General features: G+C 48.7%; 1 protein-coding gene across 1 annotated transcript; it reads left to right on the forward strand.

Annotated features, from left to right (window-relative positions):
• Positions 1-2,611: 2,611 nt before the first annotated feature.
• Positions 2,612-3,740, forward strand: LOC105734718 (1-acyl-sn-glycerol-3-phosphate acyltransferase gamma). The gene is given in 4 exon segments (XM_012477636.2): positions 2,612-3,056; positions 3,059-3,213; positions 3,215-3,486; positions 3,488-3,740. Coding segments are annotated over 4 exon segments (1,125 nt in total).
• The last annotated feature ends 21,452 nt before the right edge of the window (positions 3,741-25,192 follow it).

Here is a 25,192-nt window from a genome sequence, read left to right on the forward strand (position 1 = left end):
CCTTTCTTGTTAAAGAGTAAGCGTGCTAATAACTTTGTTAAGCCCTATCCTATGTAGCTATTAAACATGCCATGCTCACAGGCACATAGTACCTTCTATGTCCTTGTACTTTAACCAAAATATCTGTGCTGGATGTGCTCACAGGCATGTCCCAGCTCTCCATTGCTTTTACCTGTTTAGAGAAGTTTTAAGTTATTAGCCAATCGGGTTTTAGTTTAAATTATGAGGTCTGGCTCCAGCAAACGGAGATAAGACACAGCAGTAAGGACAGCCCCATATGCGAAAGGGATAAATTTGTGTGTTTTCCTTTGTTCATTGCACTCTTGTGGCAAGATGGTTAGCAAGGGTACCCTTCCTGCAGCCCAGGAAGTAGAAATTGCATTGTTGAAAGATCCTTTGTCTCAGTGCTAATTTTTCTTTGCAGCACGAACATCTATTTCCAACACAAATCAATCCTTTGTCTTTTACCAAATGTTACAGAAAAGCATCACAAGCTTGCAACTTTTTGTTCTGAGATTTGAGATACCTAAATGAAACAGTGTATTACGTGCTCACACCCAGACACACACACACACACACACTCACTGGGTAACTGCAGTAACTAGACCCATGTCAGGGTAGATATATCATCCCCATGTCATCTCTCTGGGCCCCACAAGCTTTCTGACTCTGATTTGGTTTCTCAATCCTATTGTGAACAAAAACAGTGAGAAGTCCAGTACCCTGGGCAGTTCCCTTTCTTAAGTAGCCATTCTATTTCTTAGTATAAATTAATGCTGCAGTTCCTAAACTGTTTGCTGAGGTGCCCCAGACCCCGGCAGCAAGTTCATTGGCATAAGTTCTCAAGGGAAGCACTGCAATACTGTGTATTTATTGAATACTTCAGGAACCATTAGCTCCAAACGGTGTGCAGTTCCCACATTAGCTTGTGCTACATTCCCTTGATCTTTCTGAAGTTGGGTTTTTAGCGAGTGCTGTGATAAAAGCAGGTATAGCTCAAATCAATGTGGAGCAGGATATGAGGGGGTGGTATCTCCAATTCCAAGGTGGGAGGACTTATGCAGCATCCAACAGGTATGCACTCACATTAATAGGTAATTTTCATTTCAATTTTCATATATATTTGGTCAAGCAGCTGAAAGTTAAAGACTTAAAATCTTACTAAATTGTTTGAAAAAAATAAAAATGAATTGATTTGGCCCTAGCTGCTTAACGTAAGTCGTTAAAGTCTCGCTCAGTGTATGCGGGGGATTGGTGTCAGAGCCACCAGCGAATAACCAGCTCTGTGTACCCAATCCTGCAGTCGGCCCTGCAGAACCTGCCTATACTGGAAGGTCTTAGGCCGGGCGTGGTAGCTCAAGCCTCTAATCCCAGCACTGTGGGAGGCCAAGGTGGGCAGATCACTTGAGGTCAGGGGTTCAGATCACTTGAGGTCAGGAGTTCAAGATCAGCTTGGCCAACATTGTGAAACTCCATCTCTGCTAAAAATACAAATATTAGCCAGGAGTGGTGGTGCGTGCCTGTAGTTCTAGCTTCTCGGGAGGCTGAGGCAGGAAAACTGGTTGAACCTGGGAGGTGGAGGTTGCAGTGAGCTGAGGTTGCACCACTGCACTCCAGCCTGAACAACAGAACCTCTCACGGGTTCAAGCAGTTCTCCTGCTTCCGTTTTGCAGGTAGCTGGGATTACAGGTGTGCACCACCACACCGGCTACTTTTTACATTTTAAATAGAGATGGCATTTCACCATGTTGGCCAAGCTGGTCTCAAACTTCTGACCTCAGGCAATCCACCCACTTCAGCCTCTCAAAGTGCTGAGATTACAATTGTGAGCCACCGAACCTGGCCCTAAAAGGTCTTACAGGCAGGTTTTACATCCGGAGAATACTTTTCTTCTCTTTCTTTCTTTCTTCTTTCTTTCTTTTTTTGACAGAATCTCACTTTGACGCCCAGGCTGGAGTGCAATGGCGCCATCTTGGCTCATTGCAATCTCCCAGGTTCAAGTGATTCTCCTGTCTCAGCCTCCTGAGTAGCTGGGATTATAGGCACACGCCCCCACACCCTGCTAATTTTTTGTATTTTTAGTAGAGATGGGGTTTTACCTTGTTCCATAGGCTGATCTTGAACTCCTGAGCTCAGACAGTCCACCCACCTTGGCCTCCCAAAGTGCTAGGATTACAGGCGTGAGCCACTGCACTTGGCCTGAATACTATATTTTCAGTTGGCATTTGGTTGAAAAAAAAGACACATACCACCTTGTCCTCTGAAAATGCTGGGATTACAGGCGTGAGCCTCTGCGCCTGGCCGGAAAAACTTTCAAATGACGGAAGTAGAGTTACAAAAAAGAGTTTCTGCCAGAAGGCCACAAAGGATTATACTTTATTGATTAGAATGTGCTACTGGGTGTGTGTAAATGTTTTATAGAATCAGATACATCAGAGGGGCGGCGGGCGCCGCACTCGCTGAGTCCCTGATGCAGGGCTGGGCAGGGCCCAGGGCGGAGGAGCGCAGCGGTCAGAGCGGGCCACGGAGGCGACGGCGGAGGAGCAGGTGGCGGCTGCCGCAGGACGGCAGTCCTGAGCGAGGGTCTGTGCACCCGCTCCTGAGCAGCGCCATGGGTCTGCTGGCCTTCCTGAAGACCCAGTTCGTGCTGCACCTGCTGGTCGGCTTCGTCTTCGTGGTGAGCGGTCTGGTCATCAACTTCGTCCAGCTGTGCACGCTGGCGCTCTGGCCGGTCAGCAAGCAGCTCTACCGCCGCCTCAACTGCCGCCTCGCCTACTCACTCTGGAGCCAGCAGGTCATGCTGCTGGAATGGTGGTCCTGCACGGAGTGCACGCTGTTCACGGACCAGGCCACGGTGGAGCGCTTGGGGATGGAGCACGCAGTCATCATCCTCAACCACAACTTCGAGATCGACTTCCTCTGTGGATGGACCGTGTGTGAGCGCTACGGCGTGCTGGGGAGCTCCAAGGTCCTCCCTAAGAAGGAGCTGCTGTACGTGCCCCTCATCGGCTGGACGTGGTACTTTCTGGAGATCATGTTCTGCAAGCGGAAGTGGGAGGAGACCGGGACAGAGTCATCTAGGGGCTGAGGCGCCTGTCCGACTACCCTGAGTACATGTGGTTTCTCCTGTACTGTGAGGGGACGCGCTTCATAGAGACCAAGCACTGCGTCAGCAAGGAGGTGGCAGCCGCCAAGGGGCTGCCTGTCCTCAAGTAACCACCTGCTGCCGTGCACAAAGGGCTTCACCGTCGCGGCCAAGTGCCTCCGGGGGACAGTCGCAGCTGTCTATGACGTAACCCTGAACTTCAGAGGAATCAAGAACCCGTCCCTGCTTGGGATCCTCTACGGGAAGAAGTACGAGACGGACATGTGTGGGAGGAGATTTCCTCTGGAAGAGATCCCGCTGGACGAAAAGGAGGCGGCTCAGTGGCTTCATAAACTGTACCAGGAGAAGGATGCGCTCCAGGAGATGTATAATCAGAAGGGTGTTTCCAGGGGAGCAGTTTAAGCCTGCCCGGAGGCCCTGGACCCTCCTCTGCTTCCTCTCCTGGGCCACCATTCTCCTGTCTCCCCTCTTCAGTTTTGTCTTGGGCGTCTTTGCCAGCGGATCACCCTTCCTGATCCTGACGTTCTTGGGGTTTGTGGGAGCAGCTTCCTTTGGAGTTCGCAGACTGATAGGAGTGACTGAGATAGAGAAAGGCTCCAGCTACGGAAACAAAGAGTTTAAGAAAAAGGAATAATTAATGACTGTGATTGAACACACGTGACCTGATGGTGGTATCCAATTCACTCAGTTAAAAACAGCAGCACGCAGAGTGGAGGAAAAAGACAATTAGAAACTATTTTTCTTATTAACTGGTGACTAATATTAACAAAACTTGAGCCAATAGTAAAGAATCCAGAAGGCCTGCCAGATGAAGAATTCAGCCTCCCGCAGCTCGGTGTCCCAGCCTCTCCGAGCCTGCTGTGGGAGGTGGGTCCCAGGCGGAGGGGCCTTCCGCAGACGCCGTCTCTCCAGAACTCCGCTTCCAAGAGGGAGCCTTTGGCTGCTTTCTCTCCTTAAACTTAGATCAAATTTTTTGTTTTTTAATCAGTTATTTTGGGAACTTAACCTGGCCCTTCACCTCTTCTGCACTACCCCAGAAGCTGTCTCATAATGAATTTCTGCTGTCCTTTTGGGCTGGGTCCCGTCCTCCGGGGACTCGTGTGGCTGCCCCGCTTGGCTCAGCACCTTGGCTCCCAGTGTGGGCCCCGTGGGAGAGCGACCGTAGTGATAAGCACATCAGCATGAACATCATGTGGATTCCTCGAAGCTGGAGCCCTCACTGCGACCTGTCGGGGGCTGGCTGAGGCGAACGCCCCACTTTCGTTTCTAGAGTTCTGTCTGCCCTCACTCCTGTTTGACCCTGTGTGTAAATACCTACATCTGTTTTTAAAGTGGATGGACCCCCGAGAACTCAGTGAAATGCAGAGTTCTCCTGAACCAGAAGCTCCTCTGTCCCTCTCACGGCTGTCAAACCCTGGTCCCTCCACACTGGGTGCTGGGGAGGGAGGACCCTTGAGGCTACCGTGTGGCCCCCACCCCATAGATCAGGAGCCAAGGAGGGAGGGCAGAGCAGCCTGTGGGGCTCTGGATGCTTCGGAAGCAGTGAGGGCACCGTCAGCCCTCTGTGTTTTAAAGGTAGTTGGAGACTGTTAACACTGAGCTCATTTGCTTCTAGAGATTCTATTTTTACTGGTTGATCTCTTGGTGTTTTTGAACTTCCTGCTGGAAACTAGAGGTGGGGCATCCCCCATCCCCAGCCTCTCACTGTGTCCTTGGGAAGGGCCTGCCCCCACCCAGGCAGGTGTCACTGGCCTGGCCACCCTTGAGTGCCCAGCTCCTGGCCTCCGGGATGTCTCTGAGCATCGAGGCAGAGCAGAGGGCAGCGTTCGGCCGTTCATGCTGGCTCCCTCCGCCTCTTAGCAAGCCCCTGGCCCACGCCAAGTGAGGGATGCTTCTCCCTCCAGTGTGTCCAGTGCCCGGTGTGGCCGGGCAGAGCCCCTGGGGCAGTGCAGTGGGAGGAAAGCTCACCTCTATTGTGGAACCATCAGCCCACCTGCATTTGGCTTTCAGCTTGCTTGTTCTGAGTCAAACTCCCCTTATCTTTTTAGCAAGGAGAAAAACAAACACAGGTGTTATCACTGATACATTGTAACCAGCGTTCTGAATAGAGGTAGGTTGAGTTTTATAGGGAAAAAAAAAACGGAGAAAAGAGGCATGAAGACAAGTAAACCAAGAACATAACTGGGCATCAGCCTGAAGTGTCCTGGGGACACTCGAGGCGATGGCAGCGTTCTGTGTGACAGAGGCACTGCCGGGCCCTGGGTCTGCACTCTTGGGGTGTGTGCGCAGAACACCTCCTGTGCATACCTGCTCAGAGCACGGCTCCTCACGGGGGTGAAGGGGCAGACAAGGAAACCAGCTGAGATGCGCTTGCAGACGCTGTTGGTTCAGAAATGTGCTTCTCTCCCTCTGAAATCTCATCCTCCTGCCCACCCACTTGGGCAGCTGTGCCATGAGTGGGACGTGCACGCCCTGGGCGAGCCCCCCAGAGACCCCTGCACCTTCCTTGCCACACGCTGCCTGTCTGTTTCCACGTGTGTCTAGACCCACATCACTCACTGACTCACTCACACCTACGAAATCTTAAAAGAAAAAAGCTGAAGGGTCCGACCGTGCACAAGCGTGACCTGGAAAATGCAAATGTAGATCTTTTATGATTTAATTCGTAGTTATTTCCCATAGGCGTTCCCTCCCTTTGAAATTAATATATAATGTACAAATTCTGCACTGAGTCATGACAGAGCTGGGAAGCTCCTAGCTTAGAGTGGAGATGGAGGCCCGGGTACAGGGTTCAAACCTCACCTGATTGCCTTCCGATCTCACAGCTTAGCTTGTGCTTCTGAACACCAAGCCTTTAAGAGCAATAAAAACTACACCATGAATGTTTGGGTTTTTTTTTTTTTTTTTTTTGGGAGAAGGAGGGTGGATTTTGCTTTTCATCCACTTCAGAAGGAAAAGGGGAGGAGAGCTCCTTTACCTTTTTAAATTAAATTCATAAATCCCAGAATAGTCTTTTTTTCTTTTTTCCTTTACACCCTACTTCTGAGCTTCATTCATTGTGGCCGTTATGTCCAAATTCAGGCTGAGCACTCAAGCTGAAGCAGCTCTGTAACCACAGTCCATGCTGGCCGTGTTCGGGTGCTTGGGGTGGCGCATGTTCTGGGCCTGGCGTTGCTGATGCCCTCCACCCCAGGTCCTGGAGCCAGATGAGGATAGGAAGGGTGTTGCTGGCCTGTAGCTCCTGTTGCCCACCCAGAGCCAGGCACCCCACCAGAGGCCCCCAGCCAAGAGGGTCCAGGCCTCACCATGGGCGTCTGGCAGGCCAAGCTCCCAGCCGGGGCCATGGTCTCCTGGGGACGCTGCTGGCCTCACTCAGCTCAGGCCCAGGTGCCCGGTGTCACGGGGTCTCCTGCCCATCTTCCTGAGGGCACCATCACTGTTGCCATCCTCTTCCCCCGAGTGCTTTCAGACCCGCGTCCTCAGGAAGCGCAGAGTCTGATGGAAAAGATGAGCGCTGAACAAATAAATCACTAATAACACAGCAGTGTAAGCAGCACTTGCTTGTTTTAAAAAAGAAGCAGGTCCTATCAAGGATGAATTTTGAGTCTCTGCCTCGTCCGTCACCCGACTCCCATTCTGCACACCGTGGCATGAGAACCTGTCCTCACGCTGTTCACTGAGGTATGGCTGAGCATTGACGTTGACGTGAAGGAGAAGCAGGGGTCGGACCCGGCTTTGTATTTCACTCACATGCAATTCAGTAGCTGTCCAGGCCACCCACACCTGTTGTGACTGCCAGTAGGGGTCAGATTTGGGGTGAAGAATAAGTACCTTTCTGCATGCTTTGTCTCTTCCTGAGACACTTACACAACAAGCCAAGTATAACCTCTCCAGCCCTGCAGATTTTCATCTGACTTGTTCAGCCCCTCGCATAAGCTCCCACGGCAGGCCTCTGGCCCGAGGCTCACTGCATGCAGCCCCTGGCATGCCACATTAATGCCCCAGGGCACGATGTGCTTCTAACCCTTCTGCACTGCACCAGGCTCAGGGTTCCAATGGCCAGCCTGAAACTCCTGCCTGCCTTCTTTCTGGAAACAGCACCCAGCCGTGTGCCTGCCCCTTTCACTACTGAGCTAGTCCCCAAACCAAAGGCAAGCCCCTTTGGCCCGCGGCAATGGGGCTGATGGGGCCGGCCACACCACTGACCCTACCCCAGCTCTGCCCCCTACCCCTGTCATGGGGCTGACCTGGGGTATGCAGACTTCTGGCCCATATTCCTGCATATCAGGGCCAGGATGCAAAAACAGCTTTTGGGTAAAAGATGTCACACTGATCTGCTTGAGTGGGGTGGACACAAGAATTAAGTTTTTTCATGAACACTCGCTGCTTGTTAATTCAGGGATAATGGTGGCATTCTTACAAACTGCTCGGGAAATAGAATGACAAAAACACTTTTAGGGAGCCCAGGAGGTCACCAGACACCTTGGTGTCAGGTGGCCCAGGCAACAGCAGTGTCCCAAAGATCTGGAGTTGTCTGAAAATTTTAAGCTTTGTAATGTCAAGTTCAGCTGGAGTTTCTTTTCCATTTCTTTTTGTTGCAGAAGTATTTGGACAGAGGTCGAACTGTGAATGACATAATGAAATGCACTAAGTTGTATTAAATTAAACTGGAGTTACTTGATACAATAAAAAAAAAAAAAAAAAAGAATCAGAGACAGCCCCTAAGAGGTCCTGAAGGCTCTTGAAGGCTATTGTCATGCAGTGTCCTCTTTTGGAGACAGCAGGCCTGCTGAGTAAGCTCACAAACACTTGAGAACTCAATATGCACCCAAAGAAAATGACTGCTGTGTAGGGGCTTGCTGCTTAAGAAGCAGTCTCTGGCCATATGTGTGACTGCAAACATGTAAATTAGCCCCTGCCTGGGCCCTCCAAGAAATCAGGTCAGGACCAGAAGTCCTCATGAGGCGAGTCTGAAAGAGGCATAATGAACTTGCCCTTTCCTAGGGAGATGGTACCTTTTTATTAGATTTTTTTCTCAAGATATGCAGAATGGATGGGTTTTCCTGGAGCCCCCAATCACTTCCTATCAAGGCAAGGCAGAAACAGAGAATGCTGGTGGTTAGCAGAGGCTATAGGTGAAGTCAACGCAGAAAGATTGGAGTGGAAGCAAAGTACCTGCCAAGGGAGTTAAGAGCACACATCCTGTGCTTCAGTTTCAACGCTGTCTTTCCAACTTGGTAGCTATGTGACTTTGGGCAAGTTACCTAACTCTCTGAGTTTCAGTGTCCTCACCTGGAAAATACAGACAGTAATAGACCTGTTATAGAGTTGAATTTTATTATAACACAAATTAATATTTGCATTTTGCTTAGAACAGGGTACACAGCAAGCTAAATACGTGCTTATTATGTAAACTCTTGCATCAGACCTGGCATTCCAGTTGTTTCTGCTGCCAGCAACCCATCACAAACCTAGTGGCATGAACGACCACCCTTTCGTCATGCTCCCAAATTCTGTGGATCGAGACCCAAGTGGTCAGGGCTTGCCTTTGCTCCACAATGTCTGGGGCCTTAATGAGGGAGGCTCAGAACGCTGGGAGAGGGCTGGGCACAGTGACTCATACCTGTAAAATTCCAACACTTTGTGAGGCAGAGGCAGGCGGATCACCTGAGGTCAGGAGTTCAAGACCAGTTCATCTCTACTAAGAATATAAAAAACATCTGCTGGGCATGGTGGTGCATGCCGGTAATCCCAGCTTCTCAGGAGGTTGAAGCAGGAGAATTGCTTGAATCTGGGAGGTGGAGGTTGCCGTGAGCCGAGATCATGCCAAGCACTACAGCCTGGGTGACAGAGTGAGACCCTGTCTCAAAAAAACAAAACCCAACAAACAAACAAGAAAACAAAACAGACAGAATGCTGGGAGATAATCAGGTGGCTGGGTTGGGTCATCCCTCCATGTCCAGGACCAGGCTGAGGTGGCTGGAAGGTCAAGCTCAGCTGGGACTGTTGGCTGGAGCACCTGCACCCCTTCCTCATGGCTCTGGCTCTGCATGTCACAGGAGCTAGGTTCCAGGAGGGAGTGTCCCAAGAGCAAGCAAGTGATGAGCTCAAGAAGGCACGTGGGCTTTTGTGACCTAGCCTGGACATCACAGGGCATCGCACCCACTACATTCTAGTGGTTGAAGCTGACACAAGTTGGCTGAGACTCAGGGACAGAGAACATAGAGCCCTCTTCTCCATGACATTTGCTCTGATGGGGGTCCTCAACTGTCCTGACAGCTTTGGACGTCCCAGCTGCATTGCTTGAATGAGCACGACCCCAGGTTCTTCCAAAGGAGCAGAAGTCTCAGGTTGACTTTGTTCACTCTGCTGGGTAGGCCCAACTGAAAGGACTCTCAGAACCCACGCCTCTGTCATAGGGACTGCAGCTCAGGACTTTGAAGTGACTTGCAAAGGCCACACCGCCATGACCAGAGCGCACTTTTCCTCGTCTGCCTCCTGGCCCAGCCGCTGATAAATCTCGTTACCTGAATTCCATGCTGAGCTGCTGTTCATATCCCATGGAGGCTGCCCGTGTGCCATTGTTTTAATGACAGCCTGTTACTTCATTGGAAAAGTCAGCGATGGGATTAAGGGGACTGTCATTTTAAAAGCCACTGCTGGCCTAAAACCGCTCAGTGAATCAGAGGACAAATGTTCCCATTGTGCTAGTTAAAAATAGGAGCAATGGAAAAGTGACAGAATGCGATGAATACCATTAAAGTGTAATTACATTTACTGTAGATGCGAGCCTCAGGGAGAGTCTACCCCAGGCAGGGAAGCTTGGTCAGAGCCTGTGACACGAAAGACCCAAAGCCTCCGTGGACAGCCCCTTTCAGGTGTTGAAGGTTTATAGTGTATATTGTTACAGATGGTTCTTAGGAGCCATCAATCTTATTAGGAGTATTTGAAAGAACTGTGTCATTCCAAAGGAAAGTTAGAACCACGCAGCTCACCTTGAATCTCAGAATGTAGCTTTCCTGTTGTTCTCATGAGGAACATTATACTGTTTCCGTATCTTTCGCCTCAATATTCAAATGTAGTAGCTGAGTTGGACATATCTGAAAGGCAGGGCTAATTTTTTTTTAAATGAAAACAGTTTGTGTTTTTCTAATTTTAAAGCAACACATTCTTGCCATATAAAATTGTTTAAATGTACGAAGAAAGTAAATGTTAGTCTAAATGCAGCCACCCACAGATAAAGCACTACTCACATTTGGGTGAGCCTCCTTTCAAACTACAATCTCTATGCGGATTTATAGATGGTGCTTTTTTGTTGCTGTTGTCAAAGCTCAGCAATATATTCTGAACCAGTTTTTTATTATAATAAATGTAATGTTACGTTACTCTGTCTAATGACTATCTGGTATTCCGTAGGATTAACCTACCAGAATTTATTATTCATAACATGATTAATCAAGTATAATTTTGGCTCATATTAAAAATTATTATTTTACTCTAATGAATGACAAATTATTTCAAGATATATATAAATATGTGCAGATGTGTGTGTATGTATGTATATGTATACATACATACACACACACACACACACCATGCTTCGAAGAACTTGTATCTGAATGCACTTGGCAAATTATTTTCTTAGACTATATTTCTAGATTATATATTTCTAGAAATGGAATTGCGGGGTTAAAGCCTATGCATTTACCTTTTTTTTTTGGGACAGAGTCTTATTCTGTCACCAGGCTGGAGTGCAATGGCACTATCTCGGCTCACTGCAACCTCCGGCTCCCTGGTTCAAGAGATTCTCGGGCTTCTCAGCCTCCCAAGTAGCTGAGACTACAGGCATGCACCACCATGCCCAGCTAATTTTTGAATTTTTTTAGTAGAGACAGGGTTTCACCATGTTGGCCAGGATGATCTGGATCTCTTGATCTCATGATTTACCTGCCTTGGCCTCCCAAAATGCTGGGATTACAGGCATGAGCCACCACACCCAGCTTTTTTTTTTGAGATGGAATCTCACTCTGTCACCCAGCATGGAGTGCAGTTGCACGATCTCAGCTCACGCCAATCTCCGCCTCCTGGGTTCAAGTGATTCTCCTGCCTCAGCCTGCTGAGTAGCTGAGATTGCAGGTGCCCATCACCACGCCTGGCTAATTTTTGTATTTTTAGTAAAGACAGGGTTTCACTATGTTGGCAAGGCTGGTCTCGAACTCCTGACCTCAGGTGATCCTCCCTCTGTGGCCTCCCAAAGTGCTGGGATTGCAGGTGTGAGCCTCCGCACACAGCCTGCATTGGCTATTTTGATATCTATTACCAAATTTCCCTCTGGAGATGTGCCAGTTTACACTCCTACAGATACTTTTATCAGCGTTAGTTATTACATGTTTTCAAATCCTTATTAATCCAGCAAACAATTTTATTTTAATTTTCACATAACTAGCTATGTGAATGACTCTCGTTACCTGTTCTTTATCCATTTTTATTGAGATACTTACTTTTTATTGACTTGTAACTATTCACTGCATCTTAGAAATAGCAGCACTTTGTTGCGTGTTTACTGTTGTTTTTCCTCATCTTGTCTTGGTTTGGAACTAGTTTATTTTTGTTTTGTTTTTTCCATAGAGAAGAGTTACAAAGTTAAACGTTTCCGTGTTTTCCTTTATAGCTTCTGGTAGTAAGTAGAATTTACCTAAGCCCAGAAGAAAAAAAAGTCGCCTATGTTTTATTCTGGCTTTATACTGTTTTCATTTGCTTTGTTATAATTTTAGTGTAAGAAATCCAGGAATCTATTTTGCTTCCCAAATAGCTGGCCAATTAGGATTTCCTTTTTTTTTTTTTTTTTTTTTTGAGATGGAGTTGCCCAGCCTGGAGTGCAATGGCGCAATCTTTGCTCACCGCAATCTCTGCCTCCCGGGTTCAAGTGATTCTCCTGCTTCAACCTCCCAAGTAGCTGGGATTACAGGCATGCGCCACCACGCCAGGCTAATTTTGTATTTTTAGTAAAGACAGGGTTTCTCCATGTTGGTCAGGCTGGTCTCCACTCCTAACCTCAGGTGATCCACCTGCCTGGGCCTCCCAAAGTGCTGGGATTACAGGTGTGAGCCATCGCGCCTGGCAGGATTTACTCTTTAACATGTGATTGGAGAGGTAGGGAAGAAGAGACTGGAAGAAATAGAAGCTGAAGACAGGGCTGGGTTTCTGGATGCATCTCCCTCCCCAGCCTCCTTTCTCTGAAGAGGTGGAGGAATCAGGGAAGCCATCGTGGCTTTAGGTGTTGACTTTTGTCAATGTTTGTTGAAGCCAGGAATGAAATTGAGTCAATATTCGGGTTCCTGGAACCTGTGTTAGCATGAAAGGGGATGACAAACAGGCTGTTGTTAGGAGGTAGTTTCATGGAATACAAACTTCCACCTCCCTCAGAGGCTGCCTTTCTCTTTTCTCCAGTGATTTCATGATTGGCCTGTTTCCTTTTCTTCTCCCTATGATGGTGTAACATTAACCCGAATGTGATGCTATGTGGTGGTGAGCGGCAGTGGGTGCATGTTGACCTATAAACCCCTGGAGGACAGGGACTGACCAACTCACCCAAGGGTCCTCTGCATGCACATGGTCCCTGCATGTGGCAAGTAGTTGGTGCTCAGAAGGCCTTTGCTGGAACAAAGGGAAACACAAGCACCCACAGCAGTGATGCTGATTTTGTCAGGTCTGCAATGGAGACCAGTCACCACTAGGTGTCATGGTGGGTCAAGTAAAATTTTGGTTCATGGTTCCAAACTGAGCTTTTACTGTACTCATCTTCATGCATGTGCACATGCAACGTTTTAACAAGCATCTGTTGAGTGTCTCCTGCATGACACACACGTGCTTGTGCTGGAGATCCTGCCCTGGCTGAGCTTCTGGACCTGGTGGGGAGAAGTCCACAGTGGGTACTGAGACAGGGGACAAAACCCTGGTGAAGGCGTGTAGGAGGAGTGCCTGCTTATGCTGGAGGAGTCCGGAGCAGCTTCCTGAGTGAGGCACCTTCTAAGGTGAGTTTTGAAGAGTAAGAATAGGTAAAAACAAACCAACCCAGGTTATACTTTCTCCCAGGAAATTCAGCACAGAATGGCAGCCTGAAGCCTGGCCCAGATTTTCTTCTTGTTGCGGTCAGAGCTTTTACGCTTTGTCCAGAGGCTTTGGCAGAAGTTTGTGTGTCTTTTGAAGAATTACCTGGTCTTTATCCATTTTTAAAACTTGAGGCATTCCTGCATATTAAAGACACTTAACACTTTGTCGTGTGTTTACTGTTATTTTTCCTTCATTTATCTTTGTTTTGAACTTGTTTTTGTTTTATTTTTCTGAGTTTCTGACGTTTATTTCATTTGCCTAAGTTTCCTTGACTTCTCCCTACAATGCTGCAATATTAATGCTAGCTCTAACTCTATGGTTTCTTTTTATCATCTGGATATTTGTTGCAGTTTAAAGTTTAGATTACTAAGTGTTCATACTATCAGTATGACTATGATGATTACTTCATTTGCCCTGACCATTACTTGGAACAGTGGAGGTCGGCTGGGAGCAGGTTTGAGGCAGGCACGCAGTTGGGCTGTTCAGGTAGGGGTCTGGAAGACAGCGTTGGGTTGGGCCAGGGTCCTGGTCAGGAGCTGAGACCAGCTAACCCCCAGTGGGAGTAGGACTTACCCAGGAGCCTGGTCTGCACCCTGACTGATACAACTCTCGCATAGGTCCTTTGGGGTCCAGTTGATCAGGGCACAGCTGTGGGAGGCAGGCTGTGGCTGGAGGTGGCAGGTATGGGGGGTCCCAGTGTACATGGTGTTAGACTGACCCATCTCACCACCTCTGTGCCATTGGGACTGGCAGCCAGACCACCCTCAGCTTGACCCTTAGCTCCTGCCATATTTACTGTTGCTTCTTAACCTCAGTAGTTATTGCAAATAAACTAAATTATTCCTGTGATCATTTTTTAATTAAATGATCCAATTTAAAAAATACCCTCCTTCATAGCTAATATCCAGGATTCCTGGCCCACTGGATCTTGAGCGAATGGTAATTGGTATGATTTACTACAAAAGCTTGAACTGTAGAGACACCAGCAGGTGGCCCAGCCAGGCTCAGCTTCCATCATTTTCTGAAAGATGTTCTTCTCAATCTCACTTCCCATGGAGGGGGAAGTTTCCCAAACTTCTCTCAAGAAAGTCAGGAAGATAGGACAGAATTTCCTCTCATTTTGCTTGAGATAATGGGGCTTTGAGTCACTAACGCTTGAAATCTTCCTCAACCCGGATTTTTTGTTCTTTGTCAGTGTAAGTCCCCGGGAATTTTTTTTTTTTTTTGAATGAAAGTTTCACTTTTGTTGCCCAGACTAGAGTGCAATGGTGCAATCTCAGCTCACCACAACTTCCGCTTTCTGGGTTCAAGCAATTCTTCTGCCTCAGCCTCCCGAGTAGCTGGGATTATAGGCATGAACCACCACACCCGGCTAATTTTGTATTTTTAGTAGAGATGGGGTTTCTCCAGGCTGGTCTCGAACTCCTGACCTCAGGTGATCCACCCCTCCTTGGCCTCCCAAAGTGTTAGAATTATAGGCGTGAGCCACCATGTCCAGCCTAGTACCCGGGATCTTACATGTAACCCCCACATCATTTCAGCAATGATCTCCAGTGCCCAGGCTCTGATGTTCAACAGATGGGAACTTACATCCCAACCAGAACAAGCGGCTTTTGCTCTCCAGGCCTTCATTTCCCCACAGCAGGAATAATAATCATGCACACCTTCTAGATACCCACAAGCACAAGAGACAATGAATGGAAAGTGCTTATGAGCCCCGTGCCCAGGTGGTGCTGGCCCCAGCTGGACTGCAGGAATAGATGTTGGGTGTCCAGCTTCTAGCATCATGGAACAGAATCCAGGCGGTTGGGAAGTCCTGCCTACAAGTATACTTCCATTAATTAATGTCTTTTCCATGAAATTCTTGTTTTCTTTGAGATGGAGTCTCACTCTGTTGCCCAGGCTGGAGTGCAGTGGTGAGATCTTGGCTCATTACAACCTCTGCCTCTCAGGTTCAAGTGATTCTCCTGCTTCAGCCTCCCGAGTAGCTGGGATTACAGGAGCGCGCATGACTGGATAATTTTTGTATTTTTAGTAAAGATGGAGTTTCACCATGTTGGCCAGCGTGGTCTCAATCTCCTGACCTCATGATATGCCCGCCTCGGCCTCCCAAAGTGCTAGGATTACAGGCATGAGCCACCACGCCAAGCCCCTCCATGAATTTTTATTAAAAAAAGAAAAACTTCTCAATCCAAGGGCGTGTTCAGATTTGTTGAAAGTGGTTGTAAGGTCATTTCATTATTCACTGTACTTTTTCATATGTTTGAAATGTTTTGTAAGAATAAATACAATGATATCAGGCTGTGTGTGGTGGCTCACTTAGGGACACTGAGGTAAGTAGCACTTAGGGACACTAAGGCAGGCAGATCATTTGAGGCCAGGAGTTCAAGACCAGGCTGCCCGACATGGCAAAACCCTATCTCTACTAAAAATATAAAAAAGTAATGGGGTGTGGTGGTTCACACTTGTAGTCCCAGCTACTCAGGAGGCTGAGGCACAAGAATCTCTTGAGCCCGGGAGGTGGAGCTTGCAGTGAGCCAAGATCGCGCCACTGCACTCCAGCCTGGGCAACAGAGCTAGACCCTGTCTCAAAAAAAAACAAAAGAATACAATGATATCAGCTTAAAACAAAGAATTCACCTGAAATTTACCAGTCTTTTAAATTTTGTTTTCTTTTTTAATAAAATATTTGTTTTTGAGAGTCTCACTATGTTGCCCAGGCTCTTCTCAAACTCCTGGGCTCAGGTTCCTCCCGTCTCAGCCTCTGGAGTATCTGGGATGACTGGCAAATGCCACTGCACCCACCTTCTTTTTCTTATAAGTTCAATAAAACGGAATTGAATGATTTTGCCTTTTAAAAAGCTGTGCACTAAAATGCCATTATATATATCGATAATTATTTCCCTAAATCTATTATTTTGCACATAGGCTTGGAGAGTCTCTGGAATGATACTCCCAAAATATTATTTTTTAAGAATTATTTTTGGGTGGTAGCCTACTGGGTAAATTTTTCCGAAGCTTTCTATTTTATATTCTTTCCATGATTTGGATAATTTTACAGAAACAAAAGTTTTATATTCTGTGATCACAGAGGGAGAAAAAGAAATAATAAAATTCTTTTCCCTTTCAGAGACCCACTGGGCAGTATGCAACAAGCATTTGGGGGCAGTGAGGTCCCGGGGTCGGTGGAAGGAGGGGTCAAGGAGCCACAGGGCGGGTGCTGAGGTGGAAATGGCCTTGAGGAGCACATTGCCCACCAAGTCCGTCCCCTGCCACACCCTTTGCCCCCAGTGCGCCTTCAGCTCTGGAACTCATCCTCCGCCAATCCGGCACCCGCAGGCAGAGCTGTCATGTAAGGAAGCGGCCACGCGAGGGAGCGTTCCACCAGGGATCTGAGCTTGTGCATCGTTCCTTCTGCAGCCAGAAGAAACCGCTTTGAAGAAGCGGGTGGATAACGAGCTTGCAATATGCCAGGGAGGCGAGCAGCGTCCCCAGAGGCTTTTCCATGCACCGTCTTGCTGAGCAGCTCTGGATACCCTGGGCCAGATCCCATACAAATTGCTCATAACTCATTAGTCACCCTTAAACTTAATCTATCCAATGACATCCTGTTCTCAGGTGGTGTCTTAACCCCCTGAAAGTGCCTTTGTGACAACGTCCCTGTGGCGTAAGCATGCCCCATTTTGCAAGGGAGGGAATTAAATTTCAGAGAAGTTAATCAATCCGGGGAATTTCAGTGGCAGAAATAAGTCTAGAGCGCAGATTACCCGACTTGACTCAAACAAATGGCAAAACGCTTGTCATGTGGAATTTAATTCTTTAAACCTTTTTCCTTGCTTTATCTCCCTGCTTGGAATATTCACCGCCTGTGTGCCTGCTAAATTCTGCCTGCTCTGAGACCACCTACTTTATGCTAATCTTACCTTCCTTGCCTCCGGGGCTTAGGAATCGGATGAGCCTGATTGTGGATCTGGGTCCTGCCCCTGACTGTGTGGGGTTACCTGGCTTCCCTGAACTTCGGTCTCCCCTAATGGAAAATGGGGATGGTGTGTCTTCCTAGGCAAAGGCGATCTCGATATAGTAATCAGGTGGCGCGCTATCAGGTACACCCCAATCAGCCTGTGGGATACACGGGTGGTTGGATCCGTCTGGCAGGAGCAGGTGGAGAGAATTGCCAAGGGGATGTGCTGCCCCACGAGGACCCAGGACCGCACTGCTCAAGCCTTCACCTGCCACTTGGCATTAAAACCTCTCTACCCTTGTCTCCCCAGCTGGAGAATGCATTCCGTGCCAGGGCCTCTGCCTTTCACCACTGCTGTCTTGAGCTGGGCAATGTCATTTCATGTATCAAATGACACTGTCGAGTGCTAAGTTTTATTTGTTTCTTCTCCTGTCTCCCAAGTTCACAAATAAGCAGCAGCCCTGAGAATCCTCATGGCGGCCTTGGAACCTCGAGCATCATAAAGTATATTCTGGAGTCTGGAGGGCCTTGGCCACCTCGTGCTGGTGGGGCAGAATGAAGCTGGGTGTGTGGTGTGTGCCCTGCCAGCACGAGCACTAGCATCTGTCTCAATGCTGGGATTCCTGGAGCACCCGCTGCTCTCTGGATGCCCCCTTGACCATGGCAACATCTCTGGGCCATCGCCTGTGTGGGAAGACTTTTTTTGACCACGACAGCTAATTCTGAGCCTTGTTACCTCTGTGTGTGGAGGAAGGCACAGGCCCCCTGTGGGGGGCAGCCCCCTCTGCCCCAATGTGGAGAGTCCAGGCTGAAAGCTCAGGAGGCAGAGGTTGCAGTGAGCCAAGATCATGCCACTGTACTCCAGCCTGAGTGACAGACTGAGATGCCATCTCAAAAAAGAAAAAAAGAAGAAAAAGAAAAACCCAAAGGCTTTGGACACAGGGCCTGGGGGATGCCTGTTTCAGCTCCACGACAGCTCCTGGAAGATGAAAACACTTGATGAGGCAGGGAAATAGCAGAGGCGCAGGTTCTGCCCATTCTGCAGGCATTTAGACGGCATCAAGCCACCCCTCTGCGCCTGCGCCCTCGAAAGGGCTGTGCTGGGAGGGAGGCTGGGGCTCCCCACCCGGCAATGGGAGGGTCTGGCTGAAGCCAAACGCCTATCAAGGCTGTAGGCTCCTGTGTGCCAGATGGTTGGGAAAGGTGTGAGGTAGGTTGGGGAGGAGGCCTTCACCCCACCACCAGGAAGCTCTGTGCTGGAGGACACAGATGTAGATGTGAGAGCCCGTGAAGGCTGTGGCCCGGGCTCCCCAGGACTTGGAGTACACAAGCCACCTTCCCAGCCACTCCCCTTTCTACCCTAGCTCGGCACCTACTGCTCCCACCCTGCCCCTTTCCCACCCTCTTCATGCCCCGTGGCCTCTGTGGGTACTGAGCTGGGGATCCAGCACTTTCTAGCCTGGGGCCAGATGGCTGCAGGCCAGGCAGTGGGTGCGGGGGCTGAGGCCTGAGGTGCTGGGCCCGCCAGCCCTGGGGGAAATCCTGGGGCAGCCTTCCTGCAGGAAATGGCCCACTGCTTCTCCTGCTGGTCTTAGAATCAGACTTTCTGTGAAGAGGCTTGGGAAGCCATTTTGTGCAAACTCCCTCTCAACACGTGGTAAAAACCCATATGTGGCCAGGCACAGTGGCTCACACCTATAATGCCAGCACTTTGGGAGGCCAATGCAGGCAGATCATCTGAGGTCAGGAGTTCAAGACCAGCCTGACCAACATGATGAAACCCTGTCTCTACTAAAAATACAAAAATTAGCGGGGCATGGAGTCGTGTGTCTGTAATCCCAACTACTTGGGAGGTTAAGCCAGAAGAATTGCTTGAACCTGGGAGGTGGAGGTTGCAGTGAACTGAGATCTTGCCAACACACTCCATCCTGGGCAACAAGAGTGAAACTGTCTCCAAAAAAAAAAGTCTCACATGATCAGAGCCCAGAGGATCCATTCTGAGCACCCCCAGCAACGAGGGGACCAGGTAAGCACACCCAAGCCAGAGCCTTCGATTGGGAGCCTGCCCCTAATCCCTCCCTACCCCTTCCCACCCCCTGCCTCTCTGTGCCTTCCCAGGAGGGGCCGCATGCTCCTCATGGCCCAGGAGTCTGAGTCCCGTCCCGGGGCTGAGATCTCAGGCATGTCTCCCAGCATCCCTGGCTCCTCGCCAGCCCCACAACTCCAAACCCACTCCCTCTCTCCTTCCTTCTTCCTCCCTCCTTCCTTCCTCCCTCCTTCCTTCCATCTTTCCTCCTTCCTTCCTCCTTTCTTCCTTCCTCTTTCCTTCCTTCCATCTTTCCTCCTTCCTTCCTTCTTTCCCTCCTTCCTTCCTTCCTCCTTCCTGCTTCCTTCTTCCTTCCCTCCTTCCCTCCCTCTCTCCTTCCTTCCTTCCTGCCTTCCCTCCCTCCCTCCCTCCTTCTTCCTTCATTCTTTTCTTTTCTTTTCTTTCTGTTGGAGTCTCACTCGGTTACCCAGGTGGGAGTGCACTGGCATGATCTAAGCTCACTGCAATCTCCGCCTCCCTGGTTCAAGTGATTCTCCTGCTTCAGCCTCTCAAGTAGCTGAGATTACAGGTGTGTGTCACCACGTCTGGATAATTAGTGTATTTTAAGTAGAGATGAGGTTTCACCATGTTGGCCAGGCTGGTCTCAAACTCCTGACCTCAGGTGATCTGCCCACTTTGGCCTCCCAAAGTGCTGGGATTACAGGTGTGAGTCACAACGCCCGGCCTACTGCTCGTTTTTTTTTTGTTTTGTTTTGTTTTTGAGATGGAATCTCACTCTGTCACCAGGTTTGAGTGCAGTGGAGCAATCTCGGCTCACTGCAACCTCTGCCTCCCAGATTCAAGTGATTCTCCTGCCTCAGCCTCCTGAGTAGCTGGGACTACAGGCACGAGTCACCATATCTGGCTAATTTTTGTATTTTTAGTAGAAATGGGGTTTCACCGTGTTGGCCAGGATGGTCTCAATCTCTTGACCTCATGATCCGCCCACCTCGGCCTCCCGAAGTGCTGGGATTACAGGCGTGAGCCACTGTGCCCGGACTACTGCTGGTTTTCTAATTGCCTTCCTGCCTCCAGTTTTGTCACCTTGCAATAGATTCTCAGCAGGCCACACAGTGATGGCTCTAAAGTGCAAACCCAACTGCATCACTCTCGTGCTCCCACACTTCCGCACCTTTTCACCCTGGGCCCCAGGGGCTGTTCTCTGGAAAGTTCCTGCCTCTGCACTTAGCGCTCCTGGCCTGCATGGGTTGTGTGCATCACAGGGCTTGGTCCTGGCCTTCATGCTCCTCTGTCCGACCCCAGCAGGGAGGCCCTGGAAGGCAGGGGTCTTTCTCATCAAATGCTGTGTCGGTGCTCAACGATGTCACCCAGAGGAGGGCGGGGTGAGCCTGAGGACTTGGGATGAGTTCTTCCGTGCAATCCCATCCTGGTCCCGGTGCCCTGGCTTCTGTGAGGACGGGGGTTCCTGCGGTGTTCCACAGCCTTATCTGACCATTTGATGTGGGGTCCGTGCCTCTTCCCCTCAATGGGCCCTCAGTGGAGCAGGCTGTCCTGCCACTGTCTCAGGTACACATTGTGTTCTTGGGCACATGAGAGGGAGTGAGGAGGGGACAAAGCACTTCCTCACTCTGTCTTTCCAGTCCCTGAGGATTTCCTGTCATCCAGAGAGTCCTCGGGGCCTCAGATGGCTTTCAGGAGCCCCTGGCAACTTTTGCCTGTATGGGCCCCTTCCTCCATAAAACATGATTACAATTTCTACCTCATGACAGAGTTGGTACAAAGATGAATATAACCCAGGCAGAATTTGTTATTTTATATTCATTATTGTGATGCTCATTTTTTCTCCTTAATTTAAGCAAATTAAAATGAAAACATTTCTGTGAGCCCCTTATAGCACTGTAGTCCCAGGCTCTGTCCCTCCAGCATGTCTCTGGAGGAGCATCGTTTGAGCATCTTCACAGCTGCCTCTTCATGGAGAGGTTCACCTTTCCCTGGAAGTGGAAGGGCGGGCAGGAGCCCTCCTATGGCTCGGAGCAGAGTCAGAGGAAGCAAAGGCAGGCTTTGCAGGGTGCGTGTGGCTACATGATGGCAATCTGAAAGCATAGAGACACGCAGGCATCTGAGGCCTCCCCCGGCCCCTCCCCAGGAGCCTGTGCACAGGATGTCCATGGGTCTGTCTTCTGCCTAGAGAGTGGCCACCCAGTCTCTCTGTCTCTCAGGCAACCACCCATGCCTGGGCAGCAAACACTGTGCCTGCGTCTTCTGCCGATGCTCTCGAAAGCAGTTTGTGACAAGCCATGACTCGCTTATAAGCACCAGTCTTGTAGATCCAATCTCAAATATGGAAAGGAGCTAAGGGTGACAGCTGCTTTAAATACCCTCTGAAATCAAGCAGGATGCGGGGCTGGGGGACAAGATGGTAGTGAAGGGTATACAGAGAGCGATTGGTTAGTTCTTAGCATTCCTTTGACGAAGTTAAAAAGGCTTCATAGAGAAGGAATGGCTTTTTGAAAGGCACGTTTGGAATGAAAGAAAAGCAGATGTCAACACTGTATACTCCAGAGCTATACCCATAATCACGCAATGTTCCGGCTTTTCTCCCTGGGCAGGGGAGGAGCCAGCCATCATCTGCCAGCACATCGCTTCCGAGCACAAACCACCTGTGCAGGACGTGGGGCCGCGTCCCTGGTGGAGCTAGACAGCCTGGAAATCAGAATCCTGGTGAGCTCCTTGCTTTGTCAATGGTTAAGCTGTGACACTGTGGCACCCTCACAGGCCCAACCCCTGCCCATTTCAAATGCAGACTAACACTGGTATAAAGAGAATCTCCCAGGCCCAGTGCAGTGGCTCATGCCTGTAATCCCTGCACTTTGGGAGAGCAAGGCAGGCAGATCATTTGAGGTCAGGAGTTCGAGACCAGCTAGCATGGGCAAACCCCATCTCTACTAAAAATACAAAAAAAATTAGCTGGTGTGGTGGTGCATGCCTGTAATCCCAGCTACTTGAAAGGCTGAGGCATTGAACCCAGGAAGTGGAGGTTGCAATAAGCTGAGGTCATGCCACTCCACTCCAGCCTGGGTAGAAGAGCAAGACTGTCGAGAGAGAGAGAGAAAGAGAGAGAGAGAGAGAGAACTTCCTGAGTGATAAAAGAAGAAAGAAATTACTGGGGAAAATCCCAAGTTGTATCATCTTTTGGTTTCCATGAATATCTGTGAGACCCAAACTGGCAGCTTTTTACCCGTGAGTTTGGCAAATCCAAAAGACTGGCTTTCCACCAAGAATGATGAAACCCAATTTTGTGTCCGTGTTCATTTTTGAAACACGTCCTAGGAGTGAGAATGGTTTCCATTCTTTTCTGCTATCTGAAGCCCACGTAGGGGAATCCCCCCTGTGGAGACTGCACACAGAGGTGACTGTCACAAGGTCCTTCCCACCATGCCCAAGCCCAGGGGTGCAGAGCATCCCATCCCCGCACCAGGTTGCCCTTCTCTAATAGTCACATGAAAAGCTCATGTGGTCCTTAAGTGGCTCCGACGCGTCACACAAGTTCTTCTTGAAACCAGGGCTTGCTCCAGAAGACGATCCCATTGCCTTTCCATGCAGCCTAGCGAAGAAGTCACTCAGATCCTCATGTTGCCCTGGAACAAAAGCACCTTCTAGTAGGCCGAGTTGAGAATCTGATGTGCCTGGCTTGGTGCCTGGTCCTGCCTCTGAGGGTGGTCAAGTTTGGCAAGTCCTCGCAGACAAATGTGGATGACCACATCCCTGCATGGTCATTTATCAGGGTGTTTCAGAGCACAGAGCCCACAGAGACCAAGTCCAGTTGGGAGAGAATTAAACTCAACTGTTGACACTGCCCCAACCAAAACCTTAGCACCTGGTCAGAAATGAGGAGACTCAAGGCAAAGAGATCACAGACTTTCTGAGAAGCTCAGTCCAAAGTTAGCATGTTGACAAGCTGTGGATGAGGCTTTTTTCCTTTTACTTGTGCTAATATAGGTGATTGAAAGATGACGTCTCAAGATGCATTATAAATTCCACTCTGATTCTTTGCAAACTTTGAAATGCATCTCACTGTAGCTGGGCTGGGTCCAGCCATCAGATCAAAGGAAAGGGGTGCTTGTTCCTGTTGAAGTTTTATTGGCATAAGATGGAATCTAATTTTTTCTCAATTAGTCATCTGTATATATCTCTCTGATGCCCGAGGACAAGGTAACCTGACTACAGTCATCTCCCAGCATTTTCAAGGAGAGGAACCAGGCCACTGAAGGCAGTTTATTATGAATATTGCCATTGGGCTTACTTGGATAAAATCATTTTCTTTTCTTTCTTTCTTTTTTTATAAATCTACTAAAATGTTAACTCTTTATTTAGGGTGTTGAGATTACAGCTGCTATATGTTTATTGACTTGGCATCTTTCTTTTCTTTCTTTTTTTTGGAGGGGATGGAGCTTCACTCTTGTTGCTCAGGCTGGAGTGCAATGGTGCAATCTAGTCCCACTGCAACCTCCGCCTCCTGGGTTCAAGTGATTCTCATGCCTCAGCCTCCCGAGTAGCTGGGATTACAGGTGCTCGCCCCCTCGCCCAGCTAAAGTTTTGTGTTTCTGGTGGAGACAGGGTTTAGCCATGTTGGCTAGGCTAGTCTTGAACTCATGACCTCAGGTGATCCACCTGTTTCAGCCTCCCAAAGTGCTGGGATTACAGGCATGAGCCACCGTGCCTGGGCTTCTTTTCTTTTTAATTTTAATTTTTCCATAAGTTATTGGGGTACAGGTGGTATTTGGTTACATGAGTAAGTTCTTTAGTGGTGATTTGTGAGATTTTGGTGCACCCATCACCCGAGCAGTATACATTGCACCCTATTTGTAGTCTTTTATCTCTCACCTCCTGACCCTTCCCCACAAGTCCCCAAAGCCCACTGTATCATTCTTATGCATTTGTGTCCCCACAGCTTAGCTCCCACATGTCAGTGAGAACATATGATGCTTGGTTTTCCATCCCTGAGTTACTTCACTTAGAATAATAGTCTCCAATCTCATCAGGTTGCTCCATATGCCATTAATTCATTCCTTTTTATGGCTGAGAACTATTCCATCATATATATATGTGTATATATATGTGTATATATACACATATATATATAAAATCACATTTTCTTTATCCACTGGTTGATTGATGGTATTTGGGCTGTTTCCATATTTTTGCAATTGCGAATAGTGTTGCTATAAACACTCATGTTCAAGTATCTTTTTCATACAATGATTTCTTTTCCTCTGGGTGGATACCCAGTACTGCGATAGCTGGTAGTTTTACTTTTACTTCTTTAAGGAGTCTCCACACTGTTTTCCATAGTGGCTGTACTAGTTTACAGTCCCACCAGCAGTGTAGAAGTGTTCCCTGATCACTGCATCCATGCCAACATCTACTGATTTTTGTTTGTTTTTGTTTGTTTGTTTGAGACGGAGTCTCTCTCTGCCACCCAGGCTGGAGTGCAATGGCATGGTTCCGGCTCACTGCAACCTCTGCCTCCCGGGTTCAAGCAATTCTCCTGCCTCAGCCTCCCATGTAGCTGGGATTACAGGACCCGCCACCACACCTGGCTAATTTTTGTATTTTTAGTAGAGATAGGGTTTCAGCATATTGGTCAGGCTAGTCTTGAACTCCTGACCTTATGCTCTGCTTGCCTTGGCCTCTCAAAGTGCTGGGATTACAGGCATGAGCCACTGTGCCTGGCTGCCAACATCTACTGTTTTTTTTATTTTTTTAGTATGGCCATTCTTGCATAAGTAAGGTGGTATCACACTGTGTTGATCTGTACTTCCCTGATGATTGGTGATGTTGAGTATTTTTTCATAGGTTTGTTGGCCATTTGTCAATCTTCTTTTGAGAATTGTCTATTCACGTCCTTAGCCCACTTTTTGATGGGATTGTTGCCTTCAGAATCCAAAGCATGATAAGTCATTCA

Source organism: Aotus nancymaae, unplaced genomic scaffold (assembly GCF_030222135.1).
Source record: "Aotus nancymaae isolate 86718 unplaced genomic scaffold, 86718_ANA_hifiasm-v0.15.2.pri h1tg000131l, whole genome shotgun sequence".
In the NCBI taxonomy this organism is placed as follows: Eukaryota; Metazoa; Chordata; class Mammalia; order Primates; family Aotidae; genus Aotus; species Aotus nancymaae.